Source organism: Chiloscyllium plagiosum, chromosome 13 (genome assembly GCF_004010195.1).
Source record: "Chiloscyllium plagiosum isolate BGI_BamShark_2017 chromosome 13, ASM401019v2, whole genome shotgun sequence".
In the NCBI taxonomy this organism is placed as follows: domain Eukaryota; kingdom Metazoa; phylum Chordata; class Chondrichthyes; order Orectolobiformes; family Hemiscylliidae; genus Chiloscyllium; species Chiloscyllium plagiosum.
In genome coordinates, this window is record NC_057722.1 from 19905332 (window position 1) to 19922633 (window position 17302).

At 37.9% G+C, this 17302-nt stretch overlaps 1 protein-coding gene across 1 annotated transcript in view; it reads right to left on the reverse strand.

Annotated features, from left to right (window-relative positions):
- The window catches only part of gigyf2 (GRB10 interacting GYF protein 2), a 173146-nt gene that overhangs the window by 15154 nt on the left and 140690 nt on the right, over positions 1-17302 (reverse strand). The window contains exons 19-26 of the mRNA XM_043702938.1: positions 16312-16412; positions 14938-15038; positions 13965-14120; positions 12379-12531; positions 10210-10476; positions 6899-7021; positions 4775-4954; positions 1270-1386 (exon numbers count right to left, since the gene is read on the reverse strand). Of these exons, the coding sequence (XP_043558873.1) occupies positions 1270-1386; positions 4775-4954; positions 6899-7021; positions 10210-10476; positions 12379-12531; positions 13965-14120; positions 14938-15038; positions 16312-16412 (1198 nt within the window). The remainder of the gene's footprint in view (positions 1-1269; positions 1387-4774; positions 4955-6898; positions 7022-10209; positions 10477-12378; positions 12532-13964; positions 14121-14937; positions 15039-16311; positions 16413-17302) is intronic.

Sequence of the window (17302 nt, forward strand, 5' to 3'; positions counted from 1 at the left end):
AAGGGAAAGACAAGCAGCAGATAGCAAGGCAAACAAACAGCCTTTCAGATGTTAGATTTATAAACAGAAGCACTACCTTCGGGATTAAACAGGAAGATCTTACAAATAAACAAGCAACAGTGTCAGTTACTTGCAGCACTTAAATAAGAGACAAGTGAGTCAGTAAACATTTCAGGAGAAAGTAACTCAACATGCAGCTGTAACTTTGAATGGATGTTTAAAGCTGAATATATTTAAGGGATTTAGAATAACCCAAAATACAGACAATTTGCTGAACTTATTCAGAAACTTCAGGAAGAAAAGGCCTAGGACTTATGGTCCACATCGAAAGGTTATAAGAGGTTGCTGCTGAGATAGTGAATACACTGCTGAGACTTTCCTAAAGACACCACACAAAATGTTAATTGGCAAGTTCAGTGTTCGAGTTGGAAGCAATGTATTAGCATGGATCGAGGATTAGTTAGCAGATAAGTAGTAGGGATAAACTGAGAATTTACAAATTGGTAGAACAGGAACTTAGGAACAATAGTAGACCATTCAGCCCCTCAAGCGTTTTCCATTGTTCAACGAGATCATGGTTGATCTGCAGCCTTATTCCAAATACCTTCCCTTTGCCCATACCTTTGTTTAACTAAAATTGCTTTCTTTCAGATTTTGATTTAACTGATTAAACATTAACTGCCATTTGTGAAGAGGTCAAAACATCTACCACCCTTTTGTGTGCAGAGGTTTCCTAACATTTCTCCTGAATGGTCTTGCCCTCATACTTAAGACACTCTCCCCAAGTTCTCGAATCACCACTACTGACAATAGTTTATGAACCTTGTCTTTTCCTGTTAATATCTTAAAGTCTACGATCAGATCACCCTTTAACCTTCAAGTCCAGGTATCATGTTTGCAAATCTGTGTTGTATTTCCTCCAAGTCGAATGTATCCTTCCTAAGATGCGATGAACCACAATGAACCGTATGGTATACGCCTGTTCCTATTCCCAAGTTTTATCTTCATTAGTATGAATAACAAAACTTGATAAATCGTTTCTATATATAGTTGTCATTGGACAGCGATGAGAAACCCTTGCAGAATATGCACCCGCATTTCTGTCAGCTCTTCCCAGGATAATCCAATGACACACAGTACTTTGTTTAAATATCCATTTTTTCCTTAGCTCTATTGTCCATATAATATAGCACAACTGCGTCAATTTGTTGGGCACACTTTTCCCCATTATAATTACTTCTATTAAGCTATTCTTCTCACAATACTCACGTGGTTCCGCTCTGATCCTATTCGCTTAGTTGATGCTTCCTCTCTTTTCATTGTTACAGCATTCTTAAACGATGATTCCTCATGACAAGCAGAGAGATTAAGCTTTACTGCTGCTGACTTATTTTGGTATGCAAGGAGAGGGGAAAAAATGAGAGAGAAAAAGCTATGTAATTAGGAACTCTCACAGTGCAATACTTTATTATAAACAATTAAACTCAAGAGTCTTTGATTCACATTGAATGCCACAAACCAGGTGAAAACAATAGAACAGAATTTCAAGAGTACTGCTTTCTGTCTCCTGCTGTAATTTCGGCAGAAACCACAGATTAATAGTTTCAGACTCCAGACATGACTATTTAACCCAAGTTATAAAAAGCATCATAGAATCACACAACTCTCTCCTGAAATTCCAGAAAAAATACTGAATATAAATTTAATACTCAATATTTTATGTGCATGCTGAACAGGAGATGTGGGTGAAGTTAAAGCATTTTTTCCACAAGTATTTCAGGTGTTGGAGAACAGAAATTGGTATCAGAAAGACATGAATCCATAAGAATTGAATGGAGTTAAGTTAAATTAGAGACAATGGTACAGATTGATAATATTCCCATACTTCATTGCAACAGCTATATTGATAGCAAAATAATGAAAGCATGCTTGATTCTTAACATGAAGTTTAATGAGGAATATTTAAATTAGAAATTGAAGGTCAACTTTGAGAATATGTGCAAACTAGATAAGAAATGATAGATTTCAATTTTCTTCTATCACAAATTCTTTCAGGAATACAAAACTTAGTGAGAAATATTTGTTTAGCTTTCATATAGATGATAGTATCTCAGATTAGAGAAAGTCACAGGTGTGACAAAACAAACGTCAAACTCAAAAGTCTGAGTAGGTGGATGAGTGAAATTGGTACCAATTGGTCTAATTGGTAGACTTCTATATCCAATAAAGGTGATCTCACTCTGGAGATACATCTAACTGGTATTATTTCATTTTTTCCCCCAAGTTTTCTCCTCCGAGTATTAAACCACTTCTTAAAAGCTATCAATTTGGTTTAGACAACTCTTTCCAAAAAGGTAACACTTTTGAAAAGCCCTTTGTGATAATCAAGCTCTTATTCTTATAATTACAGACTCTCAACATTACGATTACTTGGCTAAATTATGCAACAAGAAATAGCTTGACAGGAGGAAAATAACTAACAAGCAGACACAGGTGGAATTCTGCACTTCAAGAACAGCAGAGTATATACAAAACTGATTGTACTAACAGAATGTCTTTTGCTACAATGTTACTGACAAGTTTGTTATGAAGTACGTGGAAAATATCTTTCTCAGAGGAATCTTAGTACAGAGCTTAAACTATATACTTGATTGTTTGGGATCTAGTGGCAGCGATTTACCAAAGTCATACACTGCTCTATCAAGCAGTAAGAATTAGACTTATTTCGATTATCATTAGACTTATTTCTATTATCGCAAGGCACCAATGTCTCAGTCAAACATTTCCCCATGGTGAGGAATAAAGTTATCGGAGGTAGGAGAATACTAGTTGACTTTCTGTAGGGTCTCAGTGCATTTCCCACATTAGCTCCTGATGATGAAACTTAAGTTGTGACAAATGTATTTTCTTGCCCTATTTTTCCTTATGATTTTGTGTTTGGAAATTACAGTATTTTTTGCAAATGTACAGTAATTTCTGAACAGAAAATCACAAGGAAAAATACTCAAGATGTTTTCTGCAGTTAAAATCGATTTTATTTGGATAAATTGTATATTATAGAAGTGTGGCAATCGACTAAGACCTACTCTTGGGAAATAAGGCAGGGAAGGCGACTGAGGTGTCAGTGGGGGAGCACTTTGGGGCCAGCAACCATAATTCTATCTGATTTAAAATAATGATGGAAAAGGATAGTCCAGATCTAAAAGTTGAAGTTCTAAATTGGAGAAAGGCCAATTTTGACGGTATTAGGCAAGAACTTTTGAAAGCTGATTGGGGGCACATGTTTGCAGGTCAAGGGACGGCTCGAAAATGGGAAGCCTTCAGAAATGAGATATCCCTGTCAGGGTGAAAGGAAAGGCTGGTAGATATAGGGAATGCTGGATGACTAAAGAAATTGAGGGTTTGGTTAAGAAAAAGAAGGAAGCATATGTAAGGTATAGACCGGATAGATCGAGTGAATTCTTAGAAGAGTATAGGCAGTAGGAGTATACTTAAGAGGGAAATCAGAAGGGCAAAAAGGGGACATGAGATAGCTTTGGCAAATAGAATTAAGGAGAATCCAAAGAGTTTTTACAAATACATTAAGGACAAAAGGGTAACTAGGGAGAGAACAGGGCCCCTCAAAGATCAGTAAGGTGGCAAGGCGGACTTTGTGTGGAGCTGCAGAAAATAGGGGGAGATACTAAATGAGTATTTTGCATCAGTATTTACTGTGGAAAAGAATATGGAAGATATAGACTGTAGGGAAATAGATGGCGACATCTTGCAAAATCTCTATATTACAGAGGAGGAAGTGCAGGATATCTTGAAATGAGAGGCGCTGCATTTTGGGAAAGCAAATCTTAGTAGGATGCATGCACTTAATGGTAAGGTCCTAGGGAGTGCTGCTGAACAAAGAGACCTTGGAGTGCAGGTTCGTCGCTCCTTGAAAGTGGAGTTGAATGTAGATAGGATAGTGAAGCGTCATTTGGTATGCTTTCCTTTATTGGTCACAGTATTGAGTACAGGAGTTGGGAGGTCATGTTGCAGATGTACAGGACATTGTTGGAATATTGCGAGCAATTCTGGTCTCCTGAGAAAGATGTTGTGAAACTTGAAAGGATTCAGAAAAGATTTACAAGGATGTTGCCAGGGTTGGAGGATTTGAGCTATAGGGAGAGGCTGAACAGGCTGGGACTGTTTTCCCTAGAGCGTCGGAGGCTGAGGGGTGACCTTATAGAGGTTTACAAAATTATGAGGGGCATGGATAGGGTAAATAGGCAAAGTCTTTTCCCTGGGTTCGGGGAGTCCAGAACTAGAGGGCATAGGTTTAGGTGAGAGGGGAAAGATATAAAAGAGATCTAAAGGGCTAACTTTTTCACGCAGAGGGTGATACGTGTATGGAATGAGCTGCCAGAGGATGTTGGGAGGCTGGTACAATTGCAACATTTAAGAGGCATTTGGATGGGTATACGAATAGGAAGGGTTTGTAGGGATATGGGCCGGGTGCTGGCAGGTGGGATTAGATTGGGTTGGCATATCTGGTCAGCATGGACGGGTTGGACCGAAGGGTCTGTTTCTATGCTGTACATCTCTAGGTTGACAGCTCGATGCCAACTAATTTTTTTCCAAAAGTAATTAAATCATTTTAAATATTCAACTCTTCTACTATTAGTCTTAACTAAATCATGACCAACTTCTGACTTTTTGAGCCAGGTTTTCAGCTAATTTAAAAAAAAGCTAGCATTAAAAAAACACACACCCTACACACCAATTATTTATTTAGAATACTTACTGCTCTTGTCTGTGTCTTGTTCTCCTGTTGTTTTTGCATTTGCTTGAACTCCTCTTGCTGTATCTCCAGAAGTGATTTGGTAGTGACTGAAGGTTTGGGAATATTTCCCCATCCTGACAGTTTCTGCTGTTGATTTTGTTGTTGCAAAATTTTCATCAAATCCTGTTGCTGCCGCCGTTGCTATTGGTAAGTAAAACACAACCAAGTATTGACTAAAATTTTTACAAAACTGTCACCCTGATTTGGTCTCAACTGGACTGCTGCAGCCAGCTCTGGATGCCAGACTTTAGGAAAGGCATAAATGAGTTAAGAGGGAACATGGCAAAGATTCATGACAACGATCCCAGAAATGAAATTCAGTTACTAGAAAGGCTGGCAAAGTTTGGATTGTTTTTCTTGAATTGAAGATGATGAGAGGAAATCTGATGAAGGTGTTCAAAATCATGAGGGGTTTAAACAATAGACAGGGAAAAAATGTCTTTGGGAGAAGGATCAGGAACAAGATTTAAGGTAATTGACAAAAGGCTGAACGGCAACATGAGGAAAAACATTTGCATGCAGTGACTGGAAGGGATATGAAATGCACTGAGTATGTATAGGAAGACATGTTAAATCAGGGCATTCAAGAGGGAATGGTTATCCTGAAAAGGGGGATGGGAATGTGAAAGTGGTACAAGTGGAACCTGATAAACTGCTCCTATCGAGGCACCCCATTAAAAGTGGGGTGAAAGCCCCCCTTCCATCCTCTAACAATTCTGTGACGTTATGAAGTATAAACAAAAAAATTGATTTTACCTGGAATGATACAGTAATGTTCACAATTTCTTTTTAAAATTGGGTATTCTGTTTGCATCCTTCATTCCCAAGATCAACAGCAACCTACAATCAGATTCTTTCAGACTATCCTTCATATTTCGATCTTAATCAAATGATACCTGGTGCAAGTCATGAATGTAGGTTTGTTCGCTGAGCTGGAAGATTCATTTCCAGACGTTTCGTCACCCTACTAGGTAACATCTTCAGTGGGCCTCAGGCGAAGCAGTGTACACGATTCCTGCTTTCTATTTATATGTTTGGGTTTCTTTGGGTTGGTGATGTCATTTCTGCTCTTTTTCTCAGGGGGTGGTAGATGGGGTCGAACTCGATGTGTTTGTTGATACAGTTCTGGGTGGAATGCCATGCTTCTAGGAATTCTCGTGCGTGTCTGTGTTTGGCTTGTCTTAAGATGGGCGTGTTATCCCAGTCGAAGTGGTGTCCTTCCTTAACTGTAAGGGTGAGGAAATGTCTGGAAATGAGCCTCCCAGCTCAGCGAGCAAACCTACATCCAGAACCTCAACCTGAGCTACAAATCTTCTCAAAACTCGCTGGTGCAAGTAAATTTCACAGTCCAGTCGCAGAGACAGTTGTTGAAGGCCTCAAGCATACTTGAGGAACAATGCAAAACCAACATAGCATTGAACATGTTAAAATTTACAGAGTGCAGAATAACAGTTTAGTTAAGAGGACAATAAAGAAACAAAAAGTTGATAAAAGCACAGTTAAAACCTTTAGTGGCACTGGAGGTAAGAACAAAAACAGGCAGCATTATTAAAGTGGAAATAAATGGTCTTAGTACAAGACAGAATGTTAAAGTTGAAGTATATCAACATGAATAGGATGTTAAAGTTCCACATTACTTTTTTTTCATTAGGTAGTCAGTTGTTAAAAGGAAGAAAAGGATGTATTTGAGCGGGGGATGAAAATCAGTGCCAATCGAGCAGATAAGTTCTTTTGTGTTCCTAAAGTTCAGTTGAAAGAAATGCTGACTTAGCTGATACGAAACAGACAGCAGAAAGATAATCATGGATCAAAGGAAATTGAGATACAGAACTTTTTTTCTGTTGCTCAGTGGGATATTTCAAAATACTAAATTGTCAGATCTAGAAGCAAAGACACTTCTGCTACCTTTAAGGATAAGGGGAGATATTTGAGAAACGTCTATCTTATTCATTGCCAAATACATTGGAAACATTTACTCGGAATAGTGTGTAAAAACAATTGATGAATAACATTAAGTCTTGAATCAAATGAAATGTACTAGCGACTTAAAGATTTAGAGGGAAAAGCTTTAATAAACTGTATTACCTCTTCGCGTAGCTGCCGCTCTCTTTCCTCCTCCAGTTTCTGTATTTCAGCTAGTGATAGCGTACTCTGGGTTTGCGATGAAACTGATGATGACTGCTGGCCCCATGTTGAAGAGGAAGGAAGCTAAATAACAAAAAAACTAAATTAGAACAAAACCGAAAATAAACAAAAGCGCAAGCATATCGAGGAGAGTAGTTTTGGTTCCAGACTAGTATAGTTGATTTCCTATTTGTATTCAATAGATGGAATCAAAGTTTCTTAAGTCAGTCGTGCTCATTGGTTGCATTTAAAAAGTGAGCATTTTAAAGAGGTGGTGTCAAGCACATTCCACATTTTAGATCATACTTAGATTTTGTGTAAAGTCAGAAGGGCAACACGATTTCCTCAGATACCATAATTCTTATCCTTCAGATAAAAAAAAGTATGCTTCAGATAAGAAAATAAGAAAAAGAATAAGGTCCTGCCTGGCATAAATGTTACTTATGATTCCAGGTATTGTTACTACTAGAATGAAATCTGGCTTGATCAATTTATTTTTATTTTATTTAACATGGCGTTGCTTCACAGAAGCACAGAGCGTTAAGCACAGAAGGCTTGCAGAATTGGTTTTATTAATAAAGCTGAACACCAAGCTATGTGAAAACACAGCACAATAAGATCCCACCTATTCCTCAACAACAACATTTTACAGGTGTCAAAATTTGAAGAAAGTTTCCTTTCCTATCTATTCTGGACATAACAGTTTTCTTCGTTCCTGTCCTCAGAGTTGAAGTCTGCACATTTTACTGCAATCTTGCACACAATCTTATAAAAATCTGCAGATTCCCAAATAAGCACTCCTGATCTGCAATCTTCACAAACTACACTCTTACGCAGAGGTACTTTCAGAACTGCTTTGAGCAATCTTCTTTTCTAGGAGCATCTGACTTCAGTTGAATATTCAGCTTTTGGAACAAAACTAAAAGAAAACTTATTCTTCTACAAAACCTGAAGGGCAAATGTTTGCTCTCTCCTGTCATAAACTCACATAGCATAAACAAACTTCTATTATCACAGAATCCTTACAAGAATCTGCTCTTTGACATGTACAGCTTTAAAATCATGATTACAGAAAGACTGACTTAAACCTATTCACAACATTAAATCAGAGAGGAAGAGGAGGGAGAGATGTACTGTAATGCTGCTGCTAGAGAGAGCTAGCAGTTATAATCTTTAACTATTCGGAAGATTAAAAATTACATCATCAGTAAGGCAACTTCAGGTATAAGTTGTGCATTGAATTTGATTTGAAGTGGCCAAGTTTGAGAAAGTTGAACTTGAAGTACACATCCAGATATAAAACTAAAATGAGACAGTTACAATGCCCTTTTGATTTAATTCATCACATTCAATCTAGAGCAGACTTACCAAGTTTAGTGCATGAAATAAATGATCAATCTTGTTTTCATGAGTGGATTAAGTGAGTACTGCAGATGCTGGAGATCAGAGCTGAAAATGTGTTGCTGGAAAAGCGCTGCAGGTCAGGCAGCATCCAAGGAGGAGAATCGACGTTTCGGGCATGAGCATGATTCCCGAAGAAGGGCTCATGCCCGAAACGTCGATTCTCCTGCTCCTTGGATACTGCCTGACCTGCTGAGCTTTTCCAGCAACACATTTTCAGCTTCATGAGTGGATTGCACAGATTGTCAAAATAGGCAAATAGCAAACTTCAGAAATAGTGAGTAGAAAATATTCATTCCATGGAGTTAGAAGTACTGTATATATTTCCAAAATTTGGTTTTTTTCTCATTTAAAAGTGGGATACTTACAAAAGAAACCAGGAAAAATAAGAGTCAGCAAGAATAGGGATGAAAAATGAGTAGGTGGTGCCAGAGAGAATTATGGAAGAGTTCTTGATGACTTTACATTCAGCAAAGGTCTAGGTGATGAACTTAGCCCAAAAGCATTAAAATAATTGAGTAGGTTGGTGAGCAGATGTGGAGCGGAGGCGTTGAACAGAAGCATGCATAAGGGTTGCTGCTGTACAACAAGGTTGGACAGGAAGCAGTGACAAGAGGTGGTGGAGGGCTTTTTGATGAGGAGTTCAGCTTAGTTTCAAGATAGTACAAAATACCACACATCAAGAAGGCTGGATAACAGTCGAAGGGTATTAGAGGATGGATGGTCAATTACGTCTAAGATTTGTACAAGAGTTCAAAGACAAAATAGAGGGGTTAATGTAACATGGTCATAGTTGTGAAAAGATGTAATTTATGATTTTGCTTAGAGCTATTGAAGTGCTATTCTTGGAACAGAAAGATTGGAGACAGTCACAAGGAGGAACACCACAGACATGGGAGATAATAAAATGTTGGAAGATTCAATGCTCCAATCAAGAAACAAAACATTTTGCTAAAATCATAATTCATAAAAATATCACAGCAACAAATCTATTTACAGTTTTTGGAAGAGCAATCCAGACATGGTCAATTAGTGCAGAACAATAAAAACTGGCAAGACAAATGTTGCACTAGATGGCTTAATAAGACTGATAAAGTAAAATAGATTCTTACTCTAAAATGCATAATTCTTCAGTCAATTTAAGTTTTGAAAGCAATGGAAGGGTCTGATTGAAAGTAGCAAAAGGCAAATTTAGGACTTTGAGCGCAGTATACTTAACGTACGAAAAGGATGCCCAGTCATCATAGCAAGGAGAAAATGCTGAATTTTTTTTTTAAAGAAAAGAAACAGCTAATCATTATAATTACACAAGTCAATGCAGCATATTGTTCCAGGACAGAGGAGTTAGAACTAGCTGATAACATTGCAATAAAAATCGAAAATTAAGAAATAATGGAGATAACAGTGCCCTGTGTAATATGCTGTTTCAATAAGTGTAATGCACAAGTATATTCAGATGTACCTAAGCAGCACATGTACAAATTAATTTTTCTTGGATGTATTTATCAATGACATTCATCAAGTCAGAGTCATACAACATGGAAGCAGACCTTTCGGTCCAACTTATTCTTTGCAACCAGGCATCCCAATCTGCCCTAATCCCATTTGCCAGTATTTGGCCCATATCCCTCTAAACTCTTCCTATTCATGTACCAATCCAGATCCCTTTTAAATGTTGTAATTGTACCTGCCTCCTCCACTTCCTCTAGCAGTTTGCTTCATACATGCACCATCCTCTACTTGAAGAAGTTACCCCTGCAGTGCTTTTTAAATTGCAGTTGATCACTAATTTAGATGACGTGTTCTACAGTTACAAAACTTTTATTATCCCCTGCGTCCAGAAAACCCAAAAGACATAATATAATATTTACCTTCATTTGTGCTAGCTGTTGTTGTTGCTGCTGTTGCTGTAAACGTCTCAGTGCCTCTTGTTGCTGTTGTCTTTGTCGTATGGACTCCTGTTTCTGCAGCTCTTTATGACGCTCTATATCTTTGCGTTTTTGTTCCTCCTCTTCTAGTCGGAGTCTATTCTCCTCCTCCATTCGGAGGCGGTTATCTTCTTCCATTCGTCGCCGAGTTTCTTCCTCCTCTATCACCCACCGTGCTGCCTCTTCATCTTTACGTCGCCGCTCTTCTTCCTTTAAGGAAAGCAAAATACTAAATTAAGTCTTATATACGTTGCAAGCACTTCTATACATGGAAAAGTATACATGAGAAATCTTAATGATGGAATTTATGTTACCAGCTTGGTACACTGATTATGCTGCAACTAGCAGCAACAGGGTTGAAATGTCATTGGGCTATTAATCAGAGGCTTAGGATAATGCTTCAGGGACATGAATGAATGCAGTTCTAACAATACTGAAGAATTATACTGTTTGGGACAAAGCTGCCAACTCAATTGGCATCCCATCCACCATGTTCATTCCCTTCACCACTGATGCACAATGGCAGCATGTTGCCATCTAACTTATGTGCTGCAGTATTTCACCAATGATCTTCTAACAGCACATTCCAAACCCAGAAATTGTAACTTCTAAAAGGACAAGAGCAGATGCATGGGAACACCACATATAAGTTCTCCTCCAAGCCACACAAAAGCCTGACTTCATACTATATTGCCACTCTTTCAAGGTCACTGGATTCAAATCCTGGAATTTCCTACCAAACAGTGGGTTTCCTGACACTGCAGGACTGGTGTGGTTCAAGGCAGCAACTCAGCAGTGTCTTCAAATGCAATAAAAGGATAACACAGTCACCAACATCCACATTTTATGAACAAGTCAATAAAAAATTCCACAGTAACATGGTTGACTCTTAAATGCCTTCTAAAATACAGGAGCAAGCCACTCAGTTCAAGGGGAATTATGGCTGGGCAACAAATGCTGGCTGTCAGCAACACCCACTTTCAAAAGAATTTTTAAAAATCAACTGAAATTCCAATGTAAGTTATTAAAATAAAACATGAAAACAGATTTGACGTTTTAAACCAATATATAATTTAAAACAATATACAGTGAAGGGAGTGAGCGTGGTGGATGGGATGCCTATCAAGTTAGCTTCTTTGCTCTGGATGCTGTCATCTTCAGTGTTGCTAAAACTGCACTTGCTCATGTCCCGAGTGTGTTATCATAAACCCCTGATTAACAGCCCAATGAAGTTTCCACAACGTTGTTGTTAAATGCAGCATAATCAAGTGTACCAAACTGGTATGTTGGTATATGACAGTGTTGGCTCAAAGGTAGCACCACACAGAGAGCTTAGAGTACAAGTTTCATGACAATGTTATAATCTAGTGCAGTACCAAAAGAAGGCTACACTGCCAGAGGTGGAAATTCTCACAGAAGAATGTTAAATTTACCTTCTTGGGAGGGTATGAAATAATCCATGATAGCATTGAAAAAGGAACAAGTTTTCAGTGTTGTGGCCTGTATTCATCCCTCAAACAAAAGTATTAAAATAAGTGATCTGAAGTATCTCATATTTGTTAGTAGTACTGAGCACAAATCATTACCAAGTTTTTGTACACTTTGAAATACTTTGAATTTTACTCAAAGGTTGTAAAGCACTTTAGAACACACAAGGCTCCATATAAATGCATGTCCTTTCCTATAATGCAACATTATCTAAGCAGAACGCTAATTATTCAAAAAAATAAAGATTTAATAGCAATGATGCAAAACATTAATAACATTTAACAATAAACATTTGTTGTAGCATTACCAAAATTGTTAAATGAACCAAGATTTTATCTATAACTCAACTTGAGCCCTGGTGACTGCAACTGAGGCAACCTTTGCTACAGTTCCTTTCATGTCACAAATATAATATTCTCAACATTATCTGAAACAGATACGCTTTCAACTCCTCAGTGAATATTTAAGCACTTTAAATTCCAGAAAACTGAAACAAAATGCCCCAGTCTCACCTTGGAATTACAAGCTATAAAAGTTGCTCCCCTAATTTAAATTTTGCAAATTTTGTTAATAAGATTATCTGTTGAAACAAAGACATTTCCCGTTTTGATCTCATGCAGGTACCTGTTTTCGAAGGATTTCTTCCTTTTGACGTCTTTCTTCCTCTTCCCTCTGCCTTTCTTCATGCCGGCGGGCTTCTTCCTGTTGTCGCTCCTCCTCTTCCTTTTGCTGACGAACTGCTGCTTCATGGTCTCTTTGGCGCTGGAGTGCTTCTTCCTAAGACAAGTAAATATATAAATTGTTTTAGATATCAAGATCAAATCAAGCATTCATTCAAAATCTTCTTCACATGCTTCCTTTAGTCTAACGTCCAAACCTGCACACAACGCGACAGCTGAGGTCTAACAAGCGTTTTATACCAGCATCACTTCCTTGCTCCTGTGCTTTTTGCACCTCATATTAAAGCTCAGAATACTGTATGCTTTATTAACTGCTCTTACTGCCTGCACTGCCACCTTTAATGATACATTGTTCTTCCTGCAAAATATATTCTTCTTACAAAAATGAATTACCTCACACTTCTCTGCACTGAACTTCATCTGCCTCTTAAATTTTTCAATGTCCTTTTGAAGTTCTACACTGCCTTCCTCTAGTTTCTCCCCAAAGATGAATATTCTTCCCAAACCCCCTCACAATCTATAACTAACCCAATCCACAGTTCCTCCTCCATCCAAAGCAATCGGCTTCCAGAAGGGAAACGTGTAAGGAAATTGTCATGATGTTTTATCACTAAATTCAAGTAGAACCTTCACATTGTAGGGTTTCCCAGCTGCTGACATCATTTCTCCCCCATCATCAAGGTCTAAATATCTCAAACATGTTAACTAAGTCTTCATAACCTCAATTCAAAGTTATAAGTAACGCAAATTAACAATGAAATAATATGTCGATTTACTTATAATCTAATTCGTTCAATAGCTTTGTTAATTGCACTAATGTCTCTTTCAGATGTTTAATTATATTTTAAGTACATAGAAATTGATTGGCAGAGTTGTTCAAGGATCTGTTTCACTGACAGATTTCTGTCTTAGTCCAAAATCAATTGTGTAACTGTATTCTGCACAGCATACTGAAAACGTATGTACCAGAAATCCTTGTAGCCAAGTGCATTTGAATGACCAATAGATAATTTTAGTTCTGCTCCATTAATGCTGTGGTAGGCCTGGTAAATTATTTGACAAAATCATGCTGCTGCTGAAGTGCATCAAGCACCATGTCAGAGAATCATAGGGATGTACAGCATGGAAACAGGCACTTTGGCCATCTACGCCGACCAGATGTCCTAATCTAATCTAGTCCCATTTGCCAGCACTTGGCCAATGTACCTCTAAACCCTTCCTATTCATATACCCATCCAGATGCCTAATTGTACCAGCCTTCACCACTTCCTCTGGCAGCTCATTCCATACATGCACCAGCCTGTGCATGAAAAAGTTGCCCTTAGGTTCCTTTTAAATTTTTCCCCTCTCACCCTAAACCTACACCCTCTCGTACTGGACTCCCTCACTCCAGGGAAAAGATCTATTTAATCTATCCATACTCCTCATAATTTTATAAACCTCTAAGGTCATCCATCAGCCTCTGATGCTCCAGGGAGGACAGAAGTGTGGCATGTGCACTTTGTTTCTAAATCCTGTTCCTAACTGTACCTGTTTCCTCCTTGCAAGTTCCTCTTCCTCTTTTCGTTTTCTCTCTTCCTCTTGCCTTCGCAAAAGCTCTTCCTGATGGCGACGGATTTCTTGTCGTTTTCTTTCCTCCTCCTCCCTTTTAGCTCTAATTTCTGCATCCCTCTTTTCTTGCTCAAGCTAAATTCAGAAATATCATGATGATTACAGAAATTTACTAGAAGATGGATGAACAGACCAATTTTGTTCCTTAAAAGTTAAAGATTATAAATGTAACTAATGAAACAGATTCAGGGTACTAAAAGAACAGTTTCATAATCTTTGAACACGATTATTTATACTGGCACTGATTAATCATTCCAGTGCACGTTTAGTAATTATTCCTTCACACACATGAAAAGTTAAGTATATGAATGAAACAAAGTATACTTCACTCTTGGCTGAAGTAGATCATTATAGCAGAAGATATTTGCTGAAAGCAAGAACATGTATCTTTATCAATGCCTTCACTATCCTCTGACAGTTCAAAGCATTTCCATGCAAGTGTTTTCTTTTGAAGAACAGTTATTGTTATGTTATAATTTGGCAATGAATTTACACAAAGACCCTACAAACAGCAATAAGAAATATGATCAGAGTGTGATGTGGAATTTTTTTTTAAAACCAGGACATTGCCTGGGCTGGAGAGTTTTACATATGATGATACTGGATAGACAGCTGTTTTCCCTCAAGCACAGAAGACTGAGGGAGAACATGATTGAGATGTATAAAATTTTGAGGGGCATAGACAGGAAGGAAGTTTTCTCTTGATGAAGGGATCAATAACTGGGGGCTCATAGATTCAAGGTAAGGAGCAGAAGGTTTAGAGGGGATGAGGGGCAAGATCTTTTCATCCAGAAAGTGTATTTCACAGTTAGAAAAAGTGAATTCCGAATGGCCGGCTTGTTACCAAGAAATACTTGAAAATAGATTGTGTGTAATAATTTTTTTTTAAAACCTTGACAGCTTTTCCTCTCTCAATCTGCTGGATTTGCTCGACTGCGGTTCCCTGAACCGGGGCATCGACTGGCAAGTCCCACACGCTACCACCATCCCAACCTGAAAGAATATTTACAGTTATAATTAAAGAAAGGAATAAGTTTACAAAATCAAGAACTCTACCCGTTTAACATCACAGTATGTAGTTAAGCAAGAAAAGGCAAAATGATCAACCACACACAAATATGACAGGTAAATTAAGGCAGTCAAAAGCAGATTCCACAATTTACTGAGGGGAATTCAGTGAATAAAAACAGAGAGAGATAAAATACAAGTTTTGAAAAAAGGCTGGATCGATATCCAATGAATTATCTTTTTCTTTCTAATTGACTTGCATTTTCCACATAACATGGAGCACGGTTTAGGTTTAACAGATTCTGGGGTAACATGCATTGCCATGCAAACAATGCTGGCAGGAGTGTATTGGAACTGTAAAGGTTGGAGATTAATGGACTCCAATAGCAAGGGTATACAGTATATGGCAGGGTTTGGCAGAGATAAATGAAAGACTCAGAAAAATAAAGCATATACATAGTTCAAGAGAAAACATTCTCAAATTAGTTTCACTTCCATAGCAGTTAGCTAATGCAAGGCACACAGTGCCAATGGTCTTGTGCTATTATCGCCAGACTTCAAAGACCTAGATAATGGTCTGGGGACCCGGGTTCAATTCTGCCGTGGCAAATGGTGGAATGTGAATTCACTAAATAATTCAATAGGAGTTCAGAGTCTAATGACGACCACAAATCAATTGTCAAGATAAACCAATCCAATTCACTAATGTCCTTTAGGATAGGAAACGACCATTCTTACCTGGTTTGGCCTACATGTGAAGCCAGACCCACAGCAGCATGGTCAACTCTTAATTATGGATGGGCAGTAATTGCTGCCGAGCTAGCGATGCCCTCATCCCATGAATGAATAAAGAAAAAAAAAATCTAAAGTGGACTAAAATATACGTAGGTGAAGTCACCATATTCCCAGAAGGACTGTAGATTGATCTCTCATTAACCTGAGGGCTGCCACACTTCAGACAAGAGGGGGGATTGAGGAAGAGAGTCCTTCATGGTAACCTCAGCTGCTGCTGTTGGGTATCACTCTGCATTGCAAATTAGCCATCCAGACCATTCCGCCAACCAACACCATGTTTTTATGGCAATACTGTATTCTAGTAATATCACTTGCAGATAACAGTCTCAGTTAAATTGTCACATACAATAAGCCAGACATCAAAATCTAGTTGCAAACAGTGAATGTGGTGTCATTTCTAGTTACTGAAAAAACCTAATGTTTCTTTAAAAACTCTAAGGTAACTTAATTTCTTAATATTTACCTGAGGGTTGAGATGTTGCAGCCTGCAATTCCCATATTGAGGCACTATCAGGCACACTCATGGAACGTGTTGCTGGAGGCATCAGACCTTGCTCTGAGGATCTGTGTGGAGATGAAAAGTGCTTACTTTTACAGTTGGAGCAAATGCTAAATTTTGTCAATTTTTGATACAGTATTAAAAATTGTTCTTAGATGATAATTTTGAATGTTTCTATCATATAACAATGAATCCTCTCCAATAAGGTATAATCAGATGCCAGATAATATATATCTCGTTGACGACTCCATGCAAGGTTCAGTGGCTTAATTGGCAGGACGTGGTTTAATTGAACATTAGCTAATTATAAAAAAAATACTGGTAACTTAAAAGTCAAAAAAGACTGCTTTATTAAAATAAGACAAATAGTTACAGATCTTGAGAGACGCCATTTTGAATCAAGAATGGGGCAAAGGAAGGAGGTAGACTTCTACGAACAACCACTAGGGATGAAATGAATGCCATTGGCATCATTTTTCTCACATACTTTTGCCATCTTGCCAATTGAGCCAATTGGTTCCTGCCCAGTTCAGTGAAAAATTGATGACTCCACCAATTTAACTCTACAGCTAATATTTTTGTTCTGCACAACAAAAACTGAACTTTGTGAGATCTGCTATACGTTTAATAAGGATCTTGAATGAATTAACTTGATCAGCTTGGAATAACTGCATCTGCTGCAGAGTTTAAACTATCTTTGGTAGGAAGTTAAAATATCCCTGAACATAATACGAGTCTCACATGAGAGACAGGAAGATGGTGGTCAATTTCTAGACTAGAATAAGGGAGCTTCTTGGGAGATGATTTTATAGATAGTGCATTTTCATACTAAAAAAACATAAAATTAATCCAAACAGTACAATAAACAATCAAGGAATCAAGAAAACAATCCTTGGATATGAAGATTCTTCACAAAGAATTAAATGGAAAAAATTACATAAGCTGAGTGATGAAA